The sequence below is a fragment of the Furipterus horrens genome, unplaced genomic scaffold, assembly GCF_987537825.1.
Source record: "Furipterus horrens unplaced genomic scaffold, mFurHor1.1.pri manual_scaffold_13, whole genome shotgun sequence".
Lineage (NCBI taxonomy): Eukaryota > Metazoa > Chordata > Mammalia > Chiroptera > Furipteridae > Furipterus > Furipterus horrens.
This window is the reverse complement of record NW_028327183.1, coordinates 6,622,650-6,644,439: the sequence shown is the minus strand read 5'-3', so window position 1 is coordinate 6,644,439 and position 21,790 is coordinate 6,622,650. Positions and strand designations below refer to the sequence as shown.

At 43.1% G+C, this 21,790-nt stretch overlaps 1 protein-coding gene across 1 annotated transcript in view; it reads right to left on the bottom strand.

Moving 5' to 3' along the window:
- Positions 1-19,582, bottom strand: part of LPCAT2 (lysophosphatidylcholine acyltransferase 2) — a 48,780-nt gene extending 29,198 nt beyond the window's left edge. The window contains exons 1-8 of the mRNA XM_090259008.1: positions 19,275-19,582; positions 14,712-14,851; positions 12,180-12,397; positions 10,747-10,859; positions 8,560-8,620; positions 7,631-7,689; positions 7,019-7,053; positions 3,566-3,620 (exon numbers count right to left, since the gene is read on the bottom strand). Of these exons, the coding sequence (XP_090115134.1) occupies positions 3,566-3,620; positions 7,019-7,053; positions 7,631-7,689; positions 8,560-8,620; positions 10,747-10,859; positions 12,180-12,397; positions 14,712-14,851; positions 19,275-19,445 (852 nt within the window). The 5' untranslated portion in view covers positions 19,446-19,582. The remainder of the gene's footprint in view (positions 1-3,565; positions 3,621-7,018; positions 7,054-7,630; positions 7,690-8,559; positions 8,621-10,746; positions 10,860-12,179; positions 12,398-14,711; positions 14,852-19,274) is intronic.
- Between the last annotated feature and the right edge of the window lie 2,208 nt (positions 19,583-21,790).

Genomic DNA, 21,790 nt, shown 5'->3' with positions numbered 1-21,790 from the left:
CCGCGAAATGGAAACCTCAGTGCCCCACTTTTCTTATGACATCCATTTCTCTATGGCTACGACTCACTGAGTCCAGAATTCTACCAAGTTCCAGAAGAAATCTGCTTTGTTAAAACAAGGACATGTGTGATGTGTGTGTATCTGGGTGGTAAAGTTTCTCTGAAAAGCCCATTTTAGATTCCAAGCTATGAATCGTTTTAGTGTGTTTGGATATTGAAATAAACTACGTAAATATATTCAAACTTTCCCTAAGTAATTAGCTCTTTGGAGCTAATTACATAAATAATGAGATTGAGTCTAACGCTCATTATTAATTACCACCCTTTCCTAAACCAGACAGCGTTTTAATGAAAAAAAAAAAATTCCTTTCTATGACTTAAGACAATGAATCGTCCATCATCAAGTATTGTAGGTCTCTTGCTAGCTGCTAGAAGCTCACCATACGCGTGGCAAAACGTTTTCCTAAAGCAGAAAGTCTGTATGCCTACAGACAGAACATTCTGATGTGTTTATAATATAATGGGTGGCTTTAAAGTCAACAAGCTTTGGATACAAACTGAGATATGGCTTCTACGGAAGAAAACTGCAGTCCATGGAAACGCCATGCTCCCATTCATAAACCAGCTGCTGCCCACATAGAGCCAGAGGGTCTGACTTTGCCTGTATCCTCTCTCATGAGATAAACCAGCAGGCTCCTAACTGATGCCACATTTTGGGATGTTTCCTACCAGCTATCCTATTGCCAGTGCCTGTAAGCCATACTCAGGAGAGAGCTGGTCAGCAAATGTTATCGCCTGGGACTCTGAGCTCACCCACGAGGCCACACTCTCCTTCAAAGAGTGACTTTCCGCAGAACCATTTTGTAGACACGCGTGGCATCCTTGGAGAAGACCAAGTACATAGGACGTGAGCTTTGAAAACTTACTGTATTTTTAAGATCCAAGAGTCAAGAAAATATCGTCGTCGGCAGCCGTCCGTCTCGAGAGACGATGGTGTAGCTTCTTAAGAGTCTATCTGCACCGCCGAGAATGGTTGTGCAGTCCGACTCGGGAGTGACACGGTATCTGTCTCCTCCCATGTTGAATCGACATCTTGTGATGACGCTGAAGCTACAGAGCCTGGGCAGGGTGATATGGAGGGTCTGCTGTTGCCCATGCAGCAGACCCCCCCTCTCTTCGCAGCTGAAGGGTCCAAGGGAAAGACGGAGTCAATACAGCTTGGGTTCAGGTGCGCCGCAGGAGTTGCCGGTGTTGACTGCAACGTCAAACCGCCTTAGGGACTCCGGCTCCGGATTTTCTGTCGGGGTTTACTCCCTTAGCCTTTCCCCTGAAGAGGTATGCCGCAAGGCAGCGGAGGTTTTTTGGAGTCAGAGTTTTCCTTCTCTGATGTGCCCTGACTGGAAGATCGAACCAGCGACACTTAGCTCGCAGGCCGACGCTCAATCCACTGAGCTAAACCAGCCAGGGCAGTCAAGAAAATAACCTTCTCAGAAACAAGTCTCTGGGTCGAGGAAGCAGAGGAGGGAAGGAAACAGTCCTCAATATCACATTCTCTAGGTGTGCAGTGATTTCTGTCATTAAAGAGTCTGACAGGCACCACTGATGAGGGGGGCACGGTGAAACTGATGAACAGGGGGGGTTCAGCACACTGAGGTGACCTGTGACTCCCAAGCGCCAAGGGCCTAAACAGACACTTCTGCAATCCACTCGAAGTTCATTTAAAAAACCATAAAACTCGTGCCCTATTCTTGAAAGACACATCTTGCATCAAGTTCACCTGATTAACATCCAAGAAGTTCTAGAAGCGTATGTTAAACAATATGGAGGCCCTGGCCAGGCGGCTCAGCTGGTCGGCGGGTCATCCTCCCCAGCAGGAGGTTGCGGGTTACATTCCCCGTCAGGGCACATGTCTGGGTTGCAGGTTTGATCCCCGGTGGGGCGCGTACAGGAGGCAACTGATCGATGTTTCTCTCTCTCTCAAATCAATAAACATACCCTCGGGTGAGGATTAAAAAAATAATAATACATAGGATTTCCATCAATTTTAAAGAAAAAGGAAGGAGAGGAAGGTGCCTCTGAACAACCAAGACAGCTGAAATCAGTGCAGCTAACTGAGCCGAAACTTCTGACCGTGCCTTGGGCGGGGCAGCCCCCGCTGGCGCCTGCCTCGGAGACCTGGCACGGCCCGCGGCCATCCCGAGCCCACGCGTGGCTGTGCTCACGCCTGCAGGGCTGCCGGGCTGCGGTTCTCAGGGACGTCCCAACAGTGGAGAAGAAAATACTCAAAGCCGTACAGTCGTTAGTAGTCCCCTGGACCAACGGCGGCATCATACATCTAAAATACATACGATTAAACTAAGGATTCGACTTTGGAAGTGCACAGATTTGCATCTTCTTGCCCTGCAGTGCAATTCAAATATATCCAATCAGTCCCTACCGATTCAGGTATTTTTAACTGGTCAAAAGCCATCTTGTTTGTGAAGCTGTTGAACAAAGGACACATTCTTTTCTTTCTTTGCTAGAAAATATTATCCAGCAGGTCTGAGAACCGGTTGAGAATGCAAATATTGTAACTGGGAGGGGGGGGGCGGGGTGTGAAGGGGGGAGGAGGGACAAGGAAAAATAAAAGGAAAGAATGAGAGAAAGAAAAGAGAGAGAAAGGAAGAAAGGAAGGAAGGAAGGAAGGAAGGAAGGAAGGAAGGAAGGAAGGAAGGAAGGAAGGAAGAGAAAAAAGACAGCAAGCCGGCCGTTAAAACGAGGTAATGGTGAGCAGTCAGCACAAAAAGATGAGAGATGTCCAAGCTTCTGCTGTAACCCAGTCTGACCACGGCCACATGCTCTGAATATGTACAGTTCTCTGTGCACATCCACATCTGTTCCAGGTCTCGTTTTAGCTGGAGAGGGGGCAAATTCAGAGGAAATTCGGGTATATAGGTATATACCTCTCTCCTCACAGGCTACCTGAGAGTCTCAGTAAACCAACTAGATTCTGACCTCAGGGGTCCACTCCATAGCATCCCTAGAAACTAAGACTGCTTCTGGACCCAGCGTTGAGTCTTTAAAACTTGGTCAGAGCTTCCAGAATGATCTAATTACTCCCCCATTCCCCATCTGCCACTGCAGCTCCAACCAAGACTGTCCTGGGAGTGATGCTACAGGCTGGCGCCCAGGCATGGCCTCTGCAGGCTTCTCAGCTCTGTGCCCCTCCCAGGCCCCCGGCAGCACCGCTCAGCTCTCACGGGACCTACTCAGCTTCTGCAGCTCTTTTTGTTGGGACGTGAAGGCACCTTGGCAGGGGCCAGCATGGCCAGGAATAGAAACACAGAAACGGTGATGCCAATCTGGCCAGCCAGGCTGGTTACATGCATGCCGGAGCTTCCCAGAAGTTAGAGGTGTTTCCCGATACAATTCTAAGGGCCAGGCCCGATCACCTGGGTGTAGGTACACGACTTACAGACAGGGATTACTTTAAAGAGCGTGGGCTTAACGTCCAGCCTTTGCACATCTCTCTAGACGAGGGGTTCAGGATAAAAGGAAAGGCCACTAATATGTTTTGAATGACTTACCTCCACTTCCACCTTTGTGAAGGGCTGGCAGAAGGTGAGCACACAAAGCTGGAAGCTGAAGAGGAAAAAGAGAAGGTCTCCTTGATATGGTAGCACAAGGATCATCTAATAATCGTCTGATAATACTAATAACACATCTCCACACACAGCGCCCCAGCTCAAATGTTATACCTACTGTGGGTTTATAAATGCTGCATGGCAGCTAGAACACTTCTTGGGCTTGGACAACTATTCTTGACATTCAAAAGCTCGGTCACAACACGCTATGCCATATATGTATTTGCCAGTCACAGCGCAGCTCAGCAGACTAAACACCAAGTCTGCAGTCTCCTTGACCGCTCCGACTCATCAGCCTAAGTCCCCAGAGAAGTGCCCCAAGGCCACATGCTAAGGTATATAAATGTGTTTACAGGGTGACTCCTGAGTGGAATATTATATTCCTAAACTCTTTTCTGATATTTAAAAAAAAAATCAGTTGGCTTTTCTTAAAAGCAGAAATTTATCATAATTGTCTCCATTACTAATACATGTTTTCATTGTGGGGAAATTTTCTGACAAGTTTCAAATTCCATTGTAAAGCTAGACTTTCACGAAGGCGGTTATAATCAACCCTCTCAAAGATAATTTTTGAAATAGTTGTTCCAAACTGAAGCTTTCTACTGTATATTTAGACTCTCTGGAAAAGATTTCTATGGAATTTTAATCTAACCTTATTCAGACAGATGACCCAGAAATCTGGCAGAGCGGATTAAACTACATGTTTATGAAAACAACCAACAAGCCTTTTTTTTTTTTTTTTCGCTATTAAGAAACTAAAATATGCCCTGACTGGTGTGGCTCAGTTAGTTGGGCATCATCCCACAAGGCAAAGAGTCACCGGTTTGATTCCTGGTCAGGGCACATGCCGGCGTTGCGGGTTTGATTCCCGGTCGGGACACATGCAAGAGGTGACCGATTGATGTTTCTCTCTCACATTGATGTTTCTCTCCCTCTCTTTCTGCCTCCCTTCCCCTCTCTCTAAAAACAAATAAATTAACTCTTGAAAAACAAAGAAACTAAAATATGATTTAACTAGAAGGGACTTAGGACAAAAATTTTAGGAAGTTAAACAAGGAATTTAGTTAAAGAGGAAATTTAGGAAAAAGATCTAGCGACTCCATAATTAATTATAATTCTTAATCTAAGTATCAGTTCTCAAAACTTCCATCTGCAAGGGAAAAATTCTTTCACTATTATCCTCATGCAAAGAAAGTCAACTTATATTATCTGCCATAAAGTATATTATTCTTTAATGATTTAAATTGCATTTTGGAAGTTAGTGATTTGAAGAGATAATTCTGTTCTGAAAACTCTGACTTCTGTAAAAGATTAAATATAGGAAACCACACCTAAGATCTCATTACGCAAACCAAACAATACTTCTTAGATTGACACAAAAAAGCTGTCCCTTCTCTGACTTTATTCCCCAAGTTTATGAGTCTTCTCCTTCAGGGTCTCTGTTTTGGAATAGAATTTCATCCTTAGAATCTGAGTCCAGAGTAGCACTTGGAGCAAGGGGGACTGAGAAAATCGACTTAGCAGTCACAGACATGGTGCTAAATCTACCATAAAGCGGGTCAGGAGACAAAGGTGGGAGGGGAGTGCCCACAGGTAAGGGCAACGGGGCGTCTGGACAGAACCAAGTTGTGCCTTTTCAAGCATGTGACTTGGTTCTGAAGTCCTAAGAAATCGTTAACTCTGACAATACGTGTTCCCTCTTTCTTTTCTGAATTCTCTCTCCTGCTTCCTTTCCTCCCGGATCACACACTTCCTAGGTTAGAAGGCTAAATCAGCTGAAGTCCTCCTTCCTGAAAAGCCTTCTCTTATTTGACCTTCAAATAAAAAAAAGTCCTATTGACTGAGGGGTGAATCCAATATCACTGCCTCCTTAAGGAACTCAACTGGTAAAGGCCCCAAGGATGACATGCCATAGGAAATACAGATACACCATCCCCCAATTTTTTGGCACTTTTTCTAAAAGGCTCTTACTCCTTGTTTCCCCTAATTTTCCCTTGTACAAAAGCTGAAAAGCAGTGGTGCCATGAAACACATATTATAGCCAGATGAATAAAGGAATAAGCTGATTTCCTACAGAGTCAATGTTAACGTAATGTCTAGATCGCCTTTACGATTTATGTTCCTCATTGCTGGTATCATTTACTTAACTTCAAGGATCAGAGCATAAGGGGAACACAAATATCTCACAGGCTAATCAACATTAACAGATGTAACTGGCTCATCAGTTACCTCTTCTGACTTACATTTGTTATCGCAAAGCAATTCACACACACAAAATGGAGAAAGTGAGTATTCAAAAAATCTGACTTTCAGAAGCTATTTGGATTGTCTAAAAGGTTAGTCTAAAGGAGCCCACGGTGAGTATTAGGCAAATGATTTCCTTTTAAATATTTCTGAGTGGTTGTCACTAGACCACCAATAATGTTTCATGAATTCTGTACCTAACATATCAGAAGGCATTACTGGGAAAGCCCCTGGCAAAGTTCTCAAATTCTCGTGTTTTACGTGGTCCCAACCAAAATGTAAACACACTGCTGGACAGGAAGTAGAACTCTACATGTTCTGTTTTATTTAAAGGCCTATTCCACTTCAGCTTGCTTGATAGTGAAACTGTATTCTCCCCTCTGAAGGGTTTTTAGAAACTGCTGAGCCCTGTGCTTTTCCCACCCCAGACCGGAACTGAAAGCGTGGCTGGCTATTTTCTTAACTCACATTTCAGGTCATAGGACTAAACTGCTCTGGATTGCTTAAGCCAATAATATAGGAAAATAACAAGGAAGATGTGAGATACTGCCAAATCTGCAATGAAAATGAAAACACAAAATTAAAGCTAGATATGATGCACACTGGGTCACTGGTTTGTTAGAACGTTTCTTAAGAGTTGATAGATTAAGATATGAGACCCATTAAAACATGACATGGCTGGTGTGGCTGAGTAAATTGAGTGCCAGCCTGCAAGCCAAAAAGGAGCGAATGTGATTCCCAGTCAGGGCACGTGCCTGGGTTGTGGGCCAGGTCCCAGGTTGGGGGTGTGCAGGAGGCGACCAATTGCTTCTCTAGCATATCGGTGTTTCTCCCTCTCTTTCTCCCTCCCTTCTCCTCTCTCTCAGAAACAAAGACATAAAATCTTAAAAAATAATAAAAGGCAGCACTTATGTCTACAGTCTAAGGTGTTGCCACAACAAACTTTAAAAAGAACAGGACATGACTGGGGTCCTGTACATGAGAGACGCTAGGGGTTCATGGGCAAGAGAGCTGGGCCCTGTCTAGAGACGCGTCAGTTACAAGATGTAAGGATTTGATTTGAAATTTTCACTCTCACAAAACAAGTCTTTTAAAAAATAGTTTGCTTCATTAGAATAAAATGTCTATGCATAATAGATAAGAGCGACTTACAATGTAAATCCTTGCCATGTCCACGTCACGGTGTCCTACAACCACAAAAGCATTGCAACTGTTAGTTCAGAGGGCATCAAATGAAACGAAAACCTGCCTTTAATCCTGGCATTCACGTACTTCCTGAATTAAAAGCAGGTACTTCCTGAATTAAAAGCAGTATGTTGAAAAATAAAACAGGCGTCTTGCTACTCTTAAACAGCAGGGCACTGATCGATGTGTTCTCGGATTATACATCTCCAGAGCAAAGATCGGCTTCCCTTCTGTACTCAACTTTCCAGGAGCTAAGTTGCTCTGCATTTAAAAAAACTATCTTGCATGCTTAGCTATTTTTCTCTGAATATGAACATATCTGGATAATGAATTTACTTACAAATCCAAAATACATCAGTTTAAAAAAAAAAAAGAAAAAGAGAGACTAATGTGGGAGAAAAGATTTAAGTAATGCAAAGTGAAGGAATCTGAATAAATGACAAATGCAAACCCACGGTCAGAAAAAGACAATGAGTAAAAGTTTGATAGATTTTAATTTTAAGTACAGGCTGAGAAAGCTGCCACTGAATAGAAAGTTGTCTTGACCAAGAATTCTTAATCTGAAAATGTGATGCTTACCAGCTTGTTGGGGTACCTGAGGAGGACTGGCTGCACCGGGACCCCCGGGATGAAGGCTCCTATTACCATGAAGAAATTTTAGAACATGTTTTTTGCATGAGCACAAGTTACACAATAGAGAAGACATTAATAAAAAATGACACACACATACTGAATGTTTTAAGAGTACACGTAAAAAAATAAGTTGCTAAACGTTGGTACATCCCTGGTGTTTACCAAAATGAGAGATTTTGAAAGTCCAGAATTAGGTAAGCAAAATATGAAAGTGGTGCCCGAGTCACTTAAAATATTCACTTAGTTAATTCTCCATTTGCTTCCATTTTCCAAATACCTATCATTCGGCAGGATCTTTTTTGTTTTAAGTCATGACAAAGAGAAAGTAAGAAAACCCAGATGAAACCAAATGCATGAAGCAAGAACTACCGCAGTTCCCAGAAGTGAGCTCTAACTTCGGCTTTGAGCATTCTAGTAGCCAACACAGAAGCATTTTAAAGTATTACCAGTTGCTATAAAAGTATATAAAAAGTTACACGTTACTAGGAAATGCACAACTTGATAATATTAAAAAATGAAATGACCCTTAGAAGGCATTATAACGATGATTGAAATAGGTTTTTTACTTGATGACACACGACCCCAGGTGTCTGTGATAGTATCCTTGGAGGAAAAGAAAAATCCACCGGTGGTTCTGCTCACACACACACACACACACACACACGCACGCACGTGCGCACACACACACACACTCCAAGGAAGAAGAGGCTGTGATACCAAAAGAGAAAGTAAAGAAGTGTGTTCTGTGGCTTCACAGCATTAAGAACTTTTTCTTGGAAAAGAAGACATGCTCAGAGCAAGCCAATGAGTTACTCAAATCATTCAAGAAATCTCCCCCACTACTTTGTCACAATACAAAATTTAATTTATCTCACCTGGTTTAAAAGTAATCAAACAGGAGCGATTAGTACAAGTACCTTCTGGGAAAACTAGTATCTTGGGAGAAAAGGAATAGATTTAATATTTTAGTCTACTTAACAGATTAGCTCATCATTCACTTTTTTAATACTGCACAGATAGCTGCCAATTCTTAACACACAAAGCTGAGATCCAAGGCTGGCCCTTGACTACAATGAAAGCTAGAATCGGGTGACAGGTTTTTGGTTTTCCTCGACAAGAAGTGTAGTCTGACCACTAAGAAAATTGAAAAAATAGATTAAAGCTTTGACTAGTGTATGCACTTAGCAAATGTTTCTTGTCGATACCTAGGATCTGAATGGACTTAGAAGATGTAGACCTAGGTCATGGTCAAGTGCGTGTGCAGGCACTATTACGTTCTTTCTGCTGCTTCTATGCATCCGTGACCAAGCCATTTCCTCCTTTGCTTTAGTTCTCCCACCAAATGATAGTCACTTCCAATGACAGGCATGGAGGGAAAGCTGCTTACAATATGGTTTATGCTTACTTGAAGTAGCTGACATATGAAACGCGATTTAATATCTTTTTGAGGAAGTATTTTTAGGTTTTAACGTACCCCCGTATGTTTTCCATGTGAAAGGCAGTAGCCAGTTTCCCATTAGCTGAATAAAACAGCTTGATTTTCTGAAGGGTTTAGAATTCAGCAATGAATAAGTTGCCAAGTACAATACGTAAAACAGAATAGAAAATGCCTGCTCCCCCGATAGTTAATAATGTGTATTTTATAATAATTAGAGAGGGAAACAGCATTAGGCTAAAGAGCCACCCCAAAAGGTTATCTGTAAAACTAAAATTATGAATAGGTGCCATTCCATCCTCCAATTTAAAAAAAATTGATTTCCAACGACAATGAGATCCAGTATCAAACATGATTGACTCCGTGACCATTCTATAGCCACGCTGTGGACAATGAATCATCAAGTCTCAGAGCAGGTGGGGGTGGGGGTGGGACATGAAAAATCAGCTGGCATTTCTAATGCTGGAATTCTTTCTGCAATATCCCCCACAAGTGGTTGCTTAGCCATTGCCTAACAATTCCAGAAAGGGATTCCAAATCAGACAGTTCTACTTCTGGACAGAAAGTTCCTCAAGTTGAGCAAAACGTGCCAAAATCTACGTACGTGTTAACCTTCACCTACCAGTCCTAGATACATTTTTTTGGATCCAAAGGTAAAAATGGAACCCTTATTCCAAATGCCACTTGTTTCTAGTCCCTTTTTAAATCATCCCTCACATGCCTCGGTTTCTACAGCCTCCTGGCTGGTTATATACAGCACTCCCTCTCTATATCATGGTTCACTGACCGCAGCCTCACTGTGTCGTGGGATTTTTTAAAATATTATATTTAATTATTTATCATGGTTTTTTCGCTCTATTGCAGGATTTTGCAGTACAGTATACGTATGTTGTTAAAGTGACATAGGTTTAAGAGTGTAGAATAAATGTAAGGGTCCTACTTCGCGGGGAGGGTTCTAGAATGTAACACCCACGATAAGTGAGGGATCACTGTATTCGCTGGGTACTCTAACATCCACAGATGACTGCAGGCCCATTAGCTCTGCTAGTCATCACCTGGGCCAAGGTAGAGGCAGACTTATCAGTATCACCCACGGTGCTTTCTCTATCCCAGAAATGTTGCCCCTCCCCCACCTTTAAGAGGCATTCATTCATTCTAGGGACAGGGGGTGGTGAGATGGTCAAGTTTGAAAATGTTCTACAGCTGACTCTGATAGGTCCCCCTGAACTGAAAAACACTATCTCAATATACTTCAGATATGGATAAAGATCTTAATTACATTTTTTGTAAACCTACCGTATGGCTGAGTACAACCGAGCATTAGCATTTCATCTCTTTCAAGGGAAATAAACTCAGAGGTCAGGAATTACTTCTTATAACACAAAGTAAAAATTGGTTCAAAGAGTTGGGAGAATAAAAAAAAGACTGATATATTTAAGTCCATGGACTATCTCAAGGGGAACAGGAGTTCTTAAGGCTTCCACATTTATTCTGCTTTTATTACGCTAAAGACACGTAGGATAGGTGTCCTCAAGATACTGCTATCTGTGGATCCGCATGAATATGTTTACCAAAGTATGATAAATAGACTCTCAATACATTCACGCCCACATCTATTGCGCTTTACCTGGGGCCATTCCCCTCCTGACGTGGCTCGCCTTATTATTTCATTTATTGTGTTCTTGCGGGAGTCTGGGTCTACCCGAGATACCAGCACTGGCTGCAGGGCCTGTAACAATCCTTTAAAACAAAACAAATTCACGACCAAGTCATTTTTTTTTTTTTTTTTTTTTTTTTTGGCCAAAGCTACCAAAATAATAACACTGGCTAAATCATTAAACACATTTTATGTAAATTAAAATGAGAGCAAATTAAAAAAAAAATAACAAAACATTAAAGATATCCTCTACTTCAAAGCGTATTAGAACTTAGTTTCTGGTTTCGAAAGAAGAGGCGGATATTTATACCTAAAAAATATTTCACTGACTTAACAGAAATTAGCAGCAGGAACATGAAAAGAAGGAAATGCAATTTACTCCCTAAAGGTCTTCCTCCCCAACTGACATTGAAACTTTGAAATGTACTACAAGATCGTCTGGTTTTATTTTAAGGACCTCCTGAAAACCAATTATATGACACCGGAGTACACAGGAGGCCGAAGCTATTATTACTCATTTTACTAACATTTTCAGCACGACAGCCTTCTAAATATGTCACTTCCTAGCACTTGCATAATAAAACCTGATTTACCAAAAATCCATTGCTACATGATTTTCCAGGAAAATGCCTCCTAACATAAAGCAGGGAGTTACATTGAAAAAGAATGCCTTTCTTAGCTGAACAACAAGCGGCCAAGCATCGCTATTCTTGCTGCCCAGAACCAAAACAACTCCGGGGACTTTCACACTAACTGACGCTTGCAATGATCTTAGAGCCACAGGAGACAGTTACTTGGAGACTAATACCCCAGGGAGAGACCCAAACGTCCCTGTGGGTAAAGCTTTTCACTTGCTTTGTTATTTTTTATGGCAGGCAGCACTTACTGTCCCACATCATAATTTTCAGAGAGTTACACTTGGGTCCCTCATGGAGCTTTGGGGGAAATGAAGAAAACAGAGTTAGGAGACAAAGCTCAGTGTGTTCAGCAGCCTAATGCCCTGAGGAGAAATTCATGAAATGGCATGCCACAGGGGTTTTCACAAGTCCTTTGCTTCAATTTCCTCTCCAAAAAAAAAAAAAAAAAAAAAAAAAAAAAAAATCAGGTATGTTTGGTATTTGAAAAACTGCTCTTTTACATAGAAGGACAGAACGAGATGATGGTACAGTGATAAAAATAAGATTTTAAAAGCATTATATATGGGTACCTATACAGGGAAGGCTAATCTTTTTTTCAGAAAGTCATTCTTTGGATATAGTGCCTCATTAAGAGAAAGCAACTATGTTTGAAATAGTTCATTATTTTAAAGTTCCTCAAAAGTCTACCACAAACTAAATATGGTTTTTTAAGTTTAAGGCACGAGCACCCAACTATCTTATCTGTGTCACCTTCCGGGTACTTACTGCCAAACAGGGGGGCCTGCACGTTCTCCTTCCGAGAAACCATGGACGGCAAGCCCGCTACGACGCAGGCGATCCCGTCAAAGAAGGTCGAGTGGGGGGCCACGACAAAGATGGGGGCTTCCACAGGGCTTGCGATCTTTCCTTTCACGGTAACTAAAAATCCCATCGAAAAGAACATGGCGCGACCCAGGAGCTTCAGCACGGGTTGCGTCATTTTCCTGCGAAGACACACACAGAAAAGACAGAGTTGGCTCTGCCCACGGCGGCGGACACGGGGCTTTACTTGCAAACCCAGCGTACAAACCCGAACACATCAGAACGCTTCACTGGAAAACACACGCTAAGAAGCCGCGCTCCCACGTCTGCGGAGCACGACCGGCAAGACACTATTCTAAATACTCTATGTGTATTAATTTCTTTAATCCTCAACTCAATTTTACAAAACAGGTATTATTTATTATCGTCCCCACTTTACAGATGCAAAAACCGAGGCACAGAGAAGTCAATTTACGAAGGACACGTGGCTAAGAAGTGGCTCCATTCTTCTGCGACCCTGAAGTGAGAAGAATGAATTTTTAACACACATCCCTCTGAGAAATTCAAATCGATATTGCCCTTCAAAGCAGCCACCTTGGGCATCCGCATCTGCATAACAAAAATGCTGCTGTCTGTGCACTTTTAGAATTCTCTACTGAAACTGGCCTCAGAGTTACTTAAGGAATAATTTTTTTTTTTTTTTTAAGTCAGCCTTCTAAGACATCATCAAGAACCTTAAGAAAATCCACTAGCTCACTTCCTTGGAACAGAGATGCACTTCAACAATTTCAGAAACCTGATCGCTTCCTTTTGCAGAAGACTCCGCCATTAAAGTTTAATTAATTCATCAGACTGTGCCTGGAGCTGTCTGTGCTGGGCACACAAGCCAGGCAAGGCTCGGTCTCTGGCCTGGAGGAGCTCAAAGGGGCAGGGGGACAAAAGCGTATTCCTGGAAATGCAAACACAGGGTGGACATCTCGGGACGCATATAAGCATATAGCTTTTCATGAACCCACAGAAATACTGCATGTATCCGGCCCTGAGACCACGAAAGAGGGCTTTAAAAATGGGACTTCCTATCCAAATTTCTCAACCATCTCGTAACGTTACGTGAGGAGCGATGAAGCAACGAGCTGCAGAGGAAGTTGGTCTGGCTTTTATTTCACAGTGAGAAGTAAGACACAGAAAGACCAAGGCAGAGAAATGACCGTATCTCGCCTTCCTGTGCTTTCATTTAGAGTGAAGATCTCTATTTATGGAGGATACAAAGCTCACCCTTTCGTGATTTCTCACTGATAAAGACGTAGCTTCTGACAGCTACGGTCCAAAGTATCCTGCATTCAAAGTTGTTAAGCACTTCTACTTAAAATATCTTTTTTTCTAATGGCTAAAAGTCTAGTGAAGCCTAAAAACGCCAATGTTGCCCATTTGAGAGGAGGTTGACATACTGGCTTAACTGACAAAGGTAGGATTTTCTTTTCCAACATTTATTTGATCTGTTTTCTGCATATTTAGGCCAGTCCTTCCATCCTCATAGGGTTCCATAAGCCATGAGCAATAGCAACCATGGACATAATTGAAAGGAAGCAGCGAGTGATGAAACGTATCGCTTACAGCACGCTTTCAGTGACTACATCCTTGGGTTACCAAACAAAGGGGTATGATTTGCAAGGACTGAGGCATGGCCAGCCACAGAGTCGGTTCCAGCTCAAACCAGCCTTGGGTTTCATGTTGACATTTGCTCACCAGAACATGAATTGAACAGCAAATTGCATATTTCTCAAAAACTTTCTAAAACAGCATTTCTCAAAATTTTTGGAGGACGTACTCTTGTTTGAGGTTTAGATGAAAGGAATAGATGCTCATGTACCAAAAAAAAAAAAAAAAACCAACAAAACACAGCAACAACAAAAAAAAACCTGCACCATTTCAGAGAGTTTAACAGTGCTGTAAAACCCATCTATGGATTTCTATGCGATCCAAGGAGTACACGTGAACAGCCTTCACTTTCAGGATATAACACATATATCAACAAGTGGGTTCTGCCCGATGGGAATGAACTTTTCACCAGTAACTTTAATTCATCATCCGTCTATTCTCTAATACCATGATAATTACATAATGCTTGAAAAGCAGTTTTAGTGGGCCTCAATGCATGTTTCATAAAGGTAGGCTATACTGATTAATAGTTAAATTGTTATGAATAATAATCACTAAAGTAATGAGTATATATACTATAATTGATCACTTAATTATATCACTTAATAAAGTATGTAGTTATTTTAGAGGGACAAAAACTGAGGAGAAGCAAAAAAAAAAAAAAAAAAAAAACCAGTAATTTGTACATACAATAAACTAAGAACAGTTTCATCGAGAAACAAAAATAAATAATTAAAGTTGAGTAGGTAGCAATTAGGGGAATCTATTGATCACTAAACTATGACAAAATCTTCTTTATCTTGATTTACTGAATATTTAGACATAACTATGTCTTACCTCCTCCAACCAGTAATTGGGTGGGTCAGCTTTTCAGGACAGCGTGCTGTTGAAATGACAGCAAATGGCCACGCCAGTAACAAAACTATTGCAAGGAATAAGGCACGAATTGGAAGCAGGAAAATTCCAAGGAAGAAAGTCTGAAAGTCAAAGTTGATCAAAGTAAGTGGCTGGATCATTATGAAACGTCACTGGCAATGTATGAGAATTTCAGCCAGGGTGCGCGTCCCGGCCAACATGTGGTGTTGACAGTCTTTTTTACATATCAATTTTATTAAGACATAATTTACATAAAATAAAATACACCTATTATTAGTGTATGGATTACAAGTTTTTCACATGTATATTGCCATGCAAACACTATTCCCATCACCCCCAAATGGTCCTTTGTGCCTCTTTGCAGTCAATACACCCTCCCCAGCCCTTGGCAACCACTGAGATCATCTTCTACCGTACTTTTGCCTGTTCTAGACGGTCACAGAAATTAAATCACACGGTAGGTACTTTTATGTTCAGCGTCTTTTGCTTCATATTTTTGAGATTTATTAGTAATCTACTGCATTAGCAGTACAGCCTTTTTAATTGCAGTGCATGATTCCATTGTATAAATATACGAATATTACAATTCGGTTATCCATTCATCTGTTCATGGACAGGTGACCTATTCTAAGTTTTCAGCTATTGTGAATGAAGCTCCGATGAACATTAATGTTCAAGTCTCCATGTGAACATATATTGTCATTTCATTGGAAGTGAAATGGTTGGGTGAGGGTATGCTTAACATTATAAGATACGGCCAAACAGTTTTCCAGAGCGGTTGTGCCATTTTTCTCTCGCCACTAACAAAGCAGGAAAGTCCCTGTTGCTCCCCATTCTCACCCATTTTGGGTGTTGTCAGTCTTGCAGCCATGTAAGGGGGTGAAAAATGCTATGTCACTGAGGTTTTAACTCACACTTCCTTGATAAACAATGATGCTGAGCGTGTTTTTCAGGTGTGTCTTGATGATTCCTTTAACTTCTTATTTTAAGGGTCTTTTCAAATCTTTGGCCCATTTAACTGGGTTGTTAATCTTATTATACCAATTTATAGGAGTTCTTTATGTTACGTTTAAAAGTCCTTTGTCAACATACGTATTGAGAATATTTCCTCCCATTCCATGTCTTCCCTTTTCAATTTCTTAATGGTACCTTTTGATGAGAAGAATTGTAATTCTGATGAACACTAATTTAAAATTTTTAATTTTTATTCTTTTCTGTGTCCTTTCTAATAAATCTTTACCTACCTCAAGGTCATGAAGATATTTTCTATTTTCTTCTTCTTCTAGAAGCTGTATGGTTTAGCTTTTATGTTTCAGTCTATATCCATCTAAAGTTATTTTTCTGTGTATGGTGAGCAGTAGAGATCAAGGGTCATTTTTATTCCTAGATTTATCTAGTTTTTCCAACACCATTTGTTGAAAAGACTTGACATTCCCCAATGAATTGTCTTGGCAACTTTGTCAAAAATCAATTGAACATATATGTGTAGGTTCTCTATTCTGTTCCACTGATCTGTTTATTCATCTATACTGTCAATTTCCCTCTCTCTTCATTGCTGTAGCTTTGTGGTAAGTCTTGAAATCTGGCATCTCCAACGTTTACTTCTTCAAACTGTTTTTGCATTTACACATACAATTTCAGAATTAATTTGCCAGTTTCTGCACAAACAAAAAGAGCCTGTTGATATTTTTATTGGGATATATAGGTGCCCTTCATTAGATTGAGAGAGGTCCCTTTTATTCCTATTTTACTGAGACTTTTCTCAAACATCAGTAGCTGCTGAATTTCATCAAACGAGCTGACAAAGTTTCTGCTTCTATTGAAATGATCATATGCTTCTTTTCATATGTTTTGCTAATATGATGAGTTACATTAAAATATACATTTTTGTACATTAAACCAACCTTGCATTTCTGGAATAAACCAAATTTAGAAGGTTATATTACCTTTTCCACATATTTCTATATTCAACCTGCTGTTATTTTGTTGTGAGTTTTATATCTATGATCATGAAGGAAATTGGTCTATACTTTTCCCTTCTGAAAAAACCTTTTTCAGACTTTGAAACAATGCTAGCCCCACGTTCTATATATTGTGTCTTCATTTTCATTCATCTCAAAGTGTTTACGAGCTCTTCTTATGATTTCTCCTTTGAACCACTGATTACTTAGAAACGTGTAATTTAATCTCTATACATTTGCGCATTTCCCAAGTTTTCTTGTTATTGAGTTCTAATTTCTAACTTCAATCCAGTGGAGTTAGAGAACAATGTATTACTGTAATCCTTTTATATTTACTGACACTTGTTTTAAGACCTATTATAATCATCTATCTTGGAAAATGTTCCACCAATACTTAAGAAGAATGTGATTTCTACTGTTGTTGGGTGGAGTCAGGTCTTCTATTTCCTTGTTGACATTCTGTGCCATTGTTCTACCGCCACTCTCAGTGGGCAATTGAGGTCTCTAACCACTTTCGCTGAATTATTTATTTTTTCCTTCAATCTATCAGTTTTGCTTTGTGTACTTAGGGTTCTGTTTTTAGAGGCAACCATCAATGTTTCCCTCTCACATCAATGTTTCTCTCTCTCTCTCTCCTTCTTCTTTCCTTACCTTTTCTCTAAAATCGATTTAAAAAAAAAAGAAAAACAATTTTTAAAAAAAGATCAGCAAACAATACCGTGTTCTTTCACACACTACCTCACTTAATTTTAACACTCCCTCAATGTATTATTATTCCAACATAAAAGATGAGAAAAGTGGAGGTTGGGGCTGTTAAGTGACTTGACCAAAGTCATACAACTAATAGATAACAGGGCCTGCGATGTTTTCTGACTAAGACTACTGATCCTTCCATTGCAATATAGCTCTTGTAGTTATTGGAAAGTGCACCCTAAATAGAAACAGGCTATACTATTTTTTTAAAAGGTAATAATTTACTCTATGTGCAGTATAAATACTTTGATCCTCTTTCAAAAATAGGAAGCCAAATAAATGGACACGCTTTCATTTAAATATGACTGATTTGGCTAAAATTAATCTTGAATGGTAGTCAACGTACTCAGAAGTGTTTCTAAAATTTTAAGATACAAAAGGGAACATCTATCCATTTACAGACTTGAAACGCAAAGTTTCACACATCGCGTTTCTTTACAAAGAGCTATTACTACATTATCTTCCTCTTCCTCTCTCACACCCTTCTTCACCCAGACGCCCACCTGTCATGACTCCAACCACCACCCATGGTGCTTAGTCCAGCATGTAACCTGCCTCCCCTGGAGAGGACCATGGTCTCGGTGCATACATGCAGGCTGTGCAAAAATTACACTCTTTCAAATCCAAAGTAAAGAAACTTGTGATATGGACAAGAAACCATCAAAACCACTATTTTTTTTTTTTTCCATACAGACCACATAGGACATAGTCTATCTTGTTCTCTGATCACTAACTTTGCAAAAGAGGAAGTTCAAATAGTGAGTGTAACTGTTCATGGTAAAAGCAGTGCTTTACAAGAAACAGGAAAGTAAACTTCCTTTTTGAACGTAGCCACTTAACAGTGGAAAAGTCTGGGCTTCCTCTCATCCTGGAATCTAGAAGTGTTTGGGTGAAGACTGATTCAGGATCAAAACCTCTTAAACGCCTTAAGCTGAACCCGTGATCCCTTTCACTAGATTCTGATGTCAGACCCTTGACGACCCTGCTCAGCTAGATCATCCCAGGGCCTTACTCATTGTTCCAACTCCAGACCTGGGCTCTCTGGGGGGCGGGGGGCGGGGGGGGGGGCGGCGGCATGATTGTGGTGGTGGTGGGGGCATCACTTCCCCAAACCCACTTTCCTGTGGTAGGCCAGGCTCCCACTCCATTCTCACCAACTCAAATCTTCATTTCCTCTTCTCAGCGTGGAAGGAACGTTTCCTCTCAGACCCACGCGCTCCCTGCATCTTCTCTTCTCAAACACCCCCTCCGACCGTCCTCCATGGGCCTCCACCCTCAGACCCACCCTCTGCCCCTTGCAGACTCGGGGCCCCTGCACAAGCCCTCCTCTCGCAGATCTGCATGCACTTCTGCTTCCCAGACTCGCTCCACCCTCAGATGCCTCTGCTGTCACACCCATGGCGCTTTCAGAGCATCTCACCTCTCACCTGTGCCTGCCTCCTCTCTGACCCACGCCCCCACCGGGATGCACCTCCTCTCTGACCCACGCCCCCACCGGGATGCGCCTCCTCTCTGACCCACGCCCGCCACCTGGATGCACCTCCTCTCTGACCCACGCCCCCCACCTGGATGCACCTCCTTTCTGACCCACGCCCCCCACTGGGATGCACCTCCTCTCTGACCCACGCCCCCCACTGGGATGTGCCTCCTCCCTGATCCACGCCCCCCCACCTGGTTGCGCCTCCTCTCGGATCCACACCCCCCACCTGGATGCGCCTCCTCTCTGACCCACGCCCCCACCTGGATGTGCCTCCCATCGGACCCACGCCCCTCACCTGGGTCTTTCTTCTCTCTGACCCACGCCCCTCACCTGGATGCACCTCGCCGTGCCCAACCGCGTCTGCTGCACGAAGGGGTTGCACACCGGCGGAGGGAAGAAGGACGCTTGGCGGGGCACCATCGGCGGCCGCGGCCCAGCGATCCCGACATCCGCGCCTGGCACCGTGGCCGCCACGGCGGCCGCCTCGGCGCACCTGCTCATAGCGGAGCAGAGTCTCGGATCCGACAGAAGCGACTCACGCGGAACGCGGGAACCAGAGTCGCAGCCGCACTGGGGTACCTGCCCGAGGCTGCGGAGCCCCTGCGCAGGCGCCCTCTGATCTCGCCCCGCTCCTCTGGTTCTGAATACGCCCAGGCACTGGCCCCGCCCCCTGAGCGCGAGCCCCGCCCCCTTGGGAATCTGGGGCTCCCTCTTGGGTGACAGCGCTGTGCCCACTTGGAAGTGTATTCCTCTCCGTAAGAGCAGCGCACGCCGGGCCAGTGAGCGGCCGTTCAGGCGCAGTTCTCTGCTTTAGGGCCAGCGGACCTGGACGTCCAGTCGCTTTTACTGGCTTCGTGACGTCCAAATCACTATCTCCATGACCCTGTGGCCTCCTTCTGTAAATGGGGAATCAACAGAACTTAGATCCACAGAACCTGAGCCCAGCAATTGGAGGGGCGACCCTGGGCTTGTACAGTTACGTGAGCTAATATATCCAGGCTGGGTTCTATGTGTTTGCCTTCTGGTGTCGGTTTTGCTTTTGTTTAAACCTGTCTGGGTTGCATGTTTATCAGTTAGAACTGAGTGTTGACTGAGAGAGAAATTGATACCAGGAGTGAAATCTTGCACTGAAAACACGGGCTGACAGCAGGAAATATTGAGCTACTATTATTAGAAGAAGGGAAAAACAATTATTGCCCTCCAACTAGGTGAGAAACCTGATCCAGCAAAGGGAAATGACCTGGCCAGTAGCTCAGTTCCACCCTGAGGAAGCAAGTTCAGGGGCCTGTCTGAACCTAAATGGGTGGTCGGGGGCAGGGAGTGAAGGGTGTACCTGGAACCTGAGACCGGTTGGCTAAGCCCTGAGTGACTGAGTCAGATGGAGATAGTGAATCACTTCTCACCGATCAGCCGCTCACAGCAGACCACAGGCATGATGAGAACCCAAATCTGGGCTCTGGGACAGCTACTCCCTATGAACTCAGCCAGAATCTTTCAGCCCTACCAGATTGATGTGTGGCCTTCAGCTACTCACTCAACCTCTCTGAGCTTGTATTCTCATCTAGGAATGGAAAAGGATACATTTCTACCCCATAGGGTTGTAGTAACAATTAAATAAAACAAGACATTGTGCAGTGTTCAAGAAATAGTACATTTTAGGTATTATGTTGTGGAGCAGCTGAATTTTCTGTGTAACAGAGAACCTTAGTAATAATGGATTATAGCTATGATGTGAGCTTCCCCAGCCTCAGGGTCTTTACGTAGGTGCTGGCAGACACTCTGGGCTCACCTCGCCAGATACCTGCATAGAAGGCTGTCTCTCCTCAAGGATCTGAGCGATCATCGGGCAGGCCGACAGGAGAAAAGATGACTCCAGGCCCCCCCAGGTCACCTTCAGAGCCTTGGGCATTCCTCATCCCCTTCCCCACCAGCCCCACCATGAGAGGTTTCAAGCAACAGACTATCAGAGCCAGAAGGGTCTCTGAAACATTCTCAAGCCTTAAATGACTTCTGCAGCAGCTCCAGAATTGCTACAGAGGAGATTATGGCGATCCGAGAGGGAGTGGTAAGAAGCTTAAGAGGAGCTGTGCTTACAAAGCAAGCCCCCAGCCACCCCCAGCTGTGTTTACTTAGGGGGGGTTTGGGGGAAGGGAGAAGGGTAATGCTGCTGATGGAGATTCTGGGCTCCTCTTTGGCCTGTTACCTAATCGCTATGGTACCCTGAGCAAATCATTACCTAATAGCTATGGTACGATGGGCAAGTCACTCTTCTCTGGGCCTCAGTTTCCTCATCAATAAACTCAGGGTACTTCTGGCCACTCCCTCTTTAGGTTGTTGTAAAGGCTCAATGAAGCAATGCCCCTGCAGGGCCTGGCTCGCTGCTCAGGCGGGGGATGCTGTTCATTAGCATTAGAATTGGGATTACTGTTAATGGAGAAACTGAGGTTCAAAGAGGAAGGGAACCTTGAACAAGACTCTGCAGTTACAGTCACAGAATCACTCACTGCTGCTTCAGGGCTCTGTCCATGGGACAGAGGGACAACAGCTCACACTCCACACTCCGAGGGGAGCGGAGGTTTAGATTTCCCGAGTTTCCCCTTCTGGCTGGGGCTGGGGCCCCTCTCTAGGCTCTGTCAAAACAGAGGTAAACACTGCCATTCAGTTGGTGTTTTTATTCATACCTGTTGACATTTCCCATGGGGAATGGCTGAAGGGCAAGGAGGGGAGGGCTGAGCAAGAAGCCATGGGTTGGTTTTCCCCCATCCAGTGGAGGAAGTGACAGGGCAGGTTTGTACTAAATGGAGTGAACAAGGGAACCATAGCTAGGTGGGCTGAGATGCTTCGTG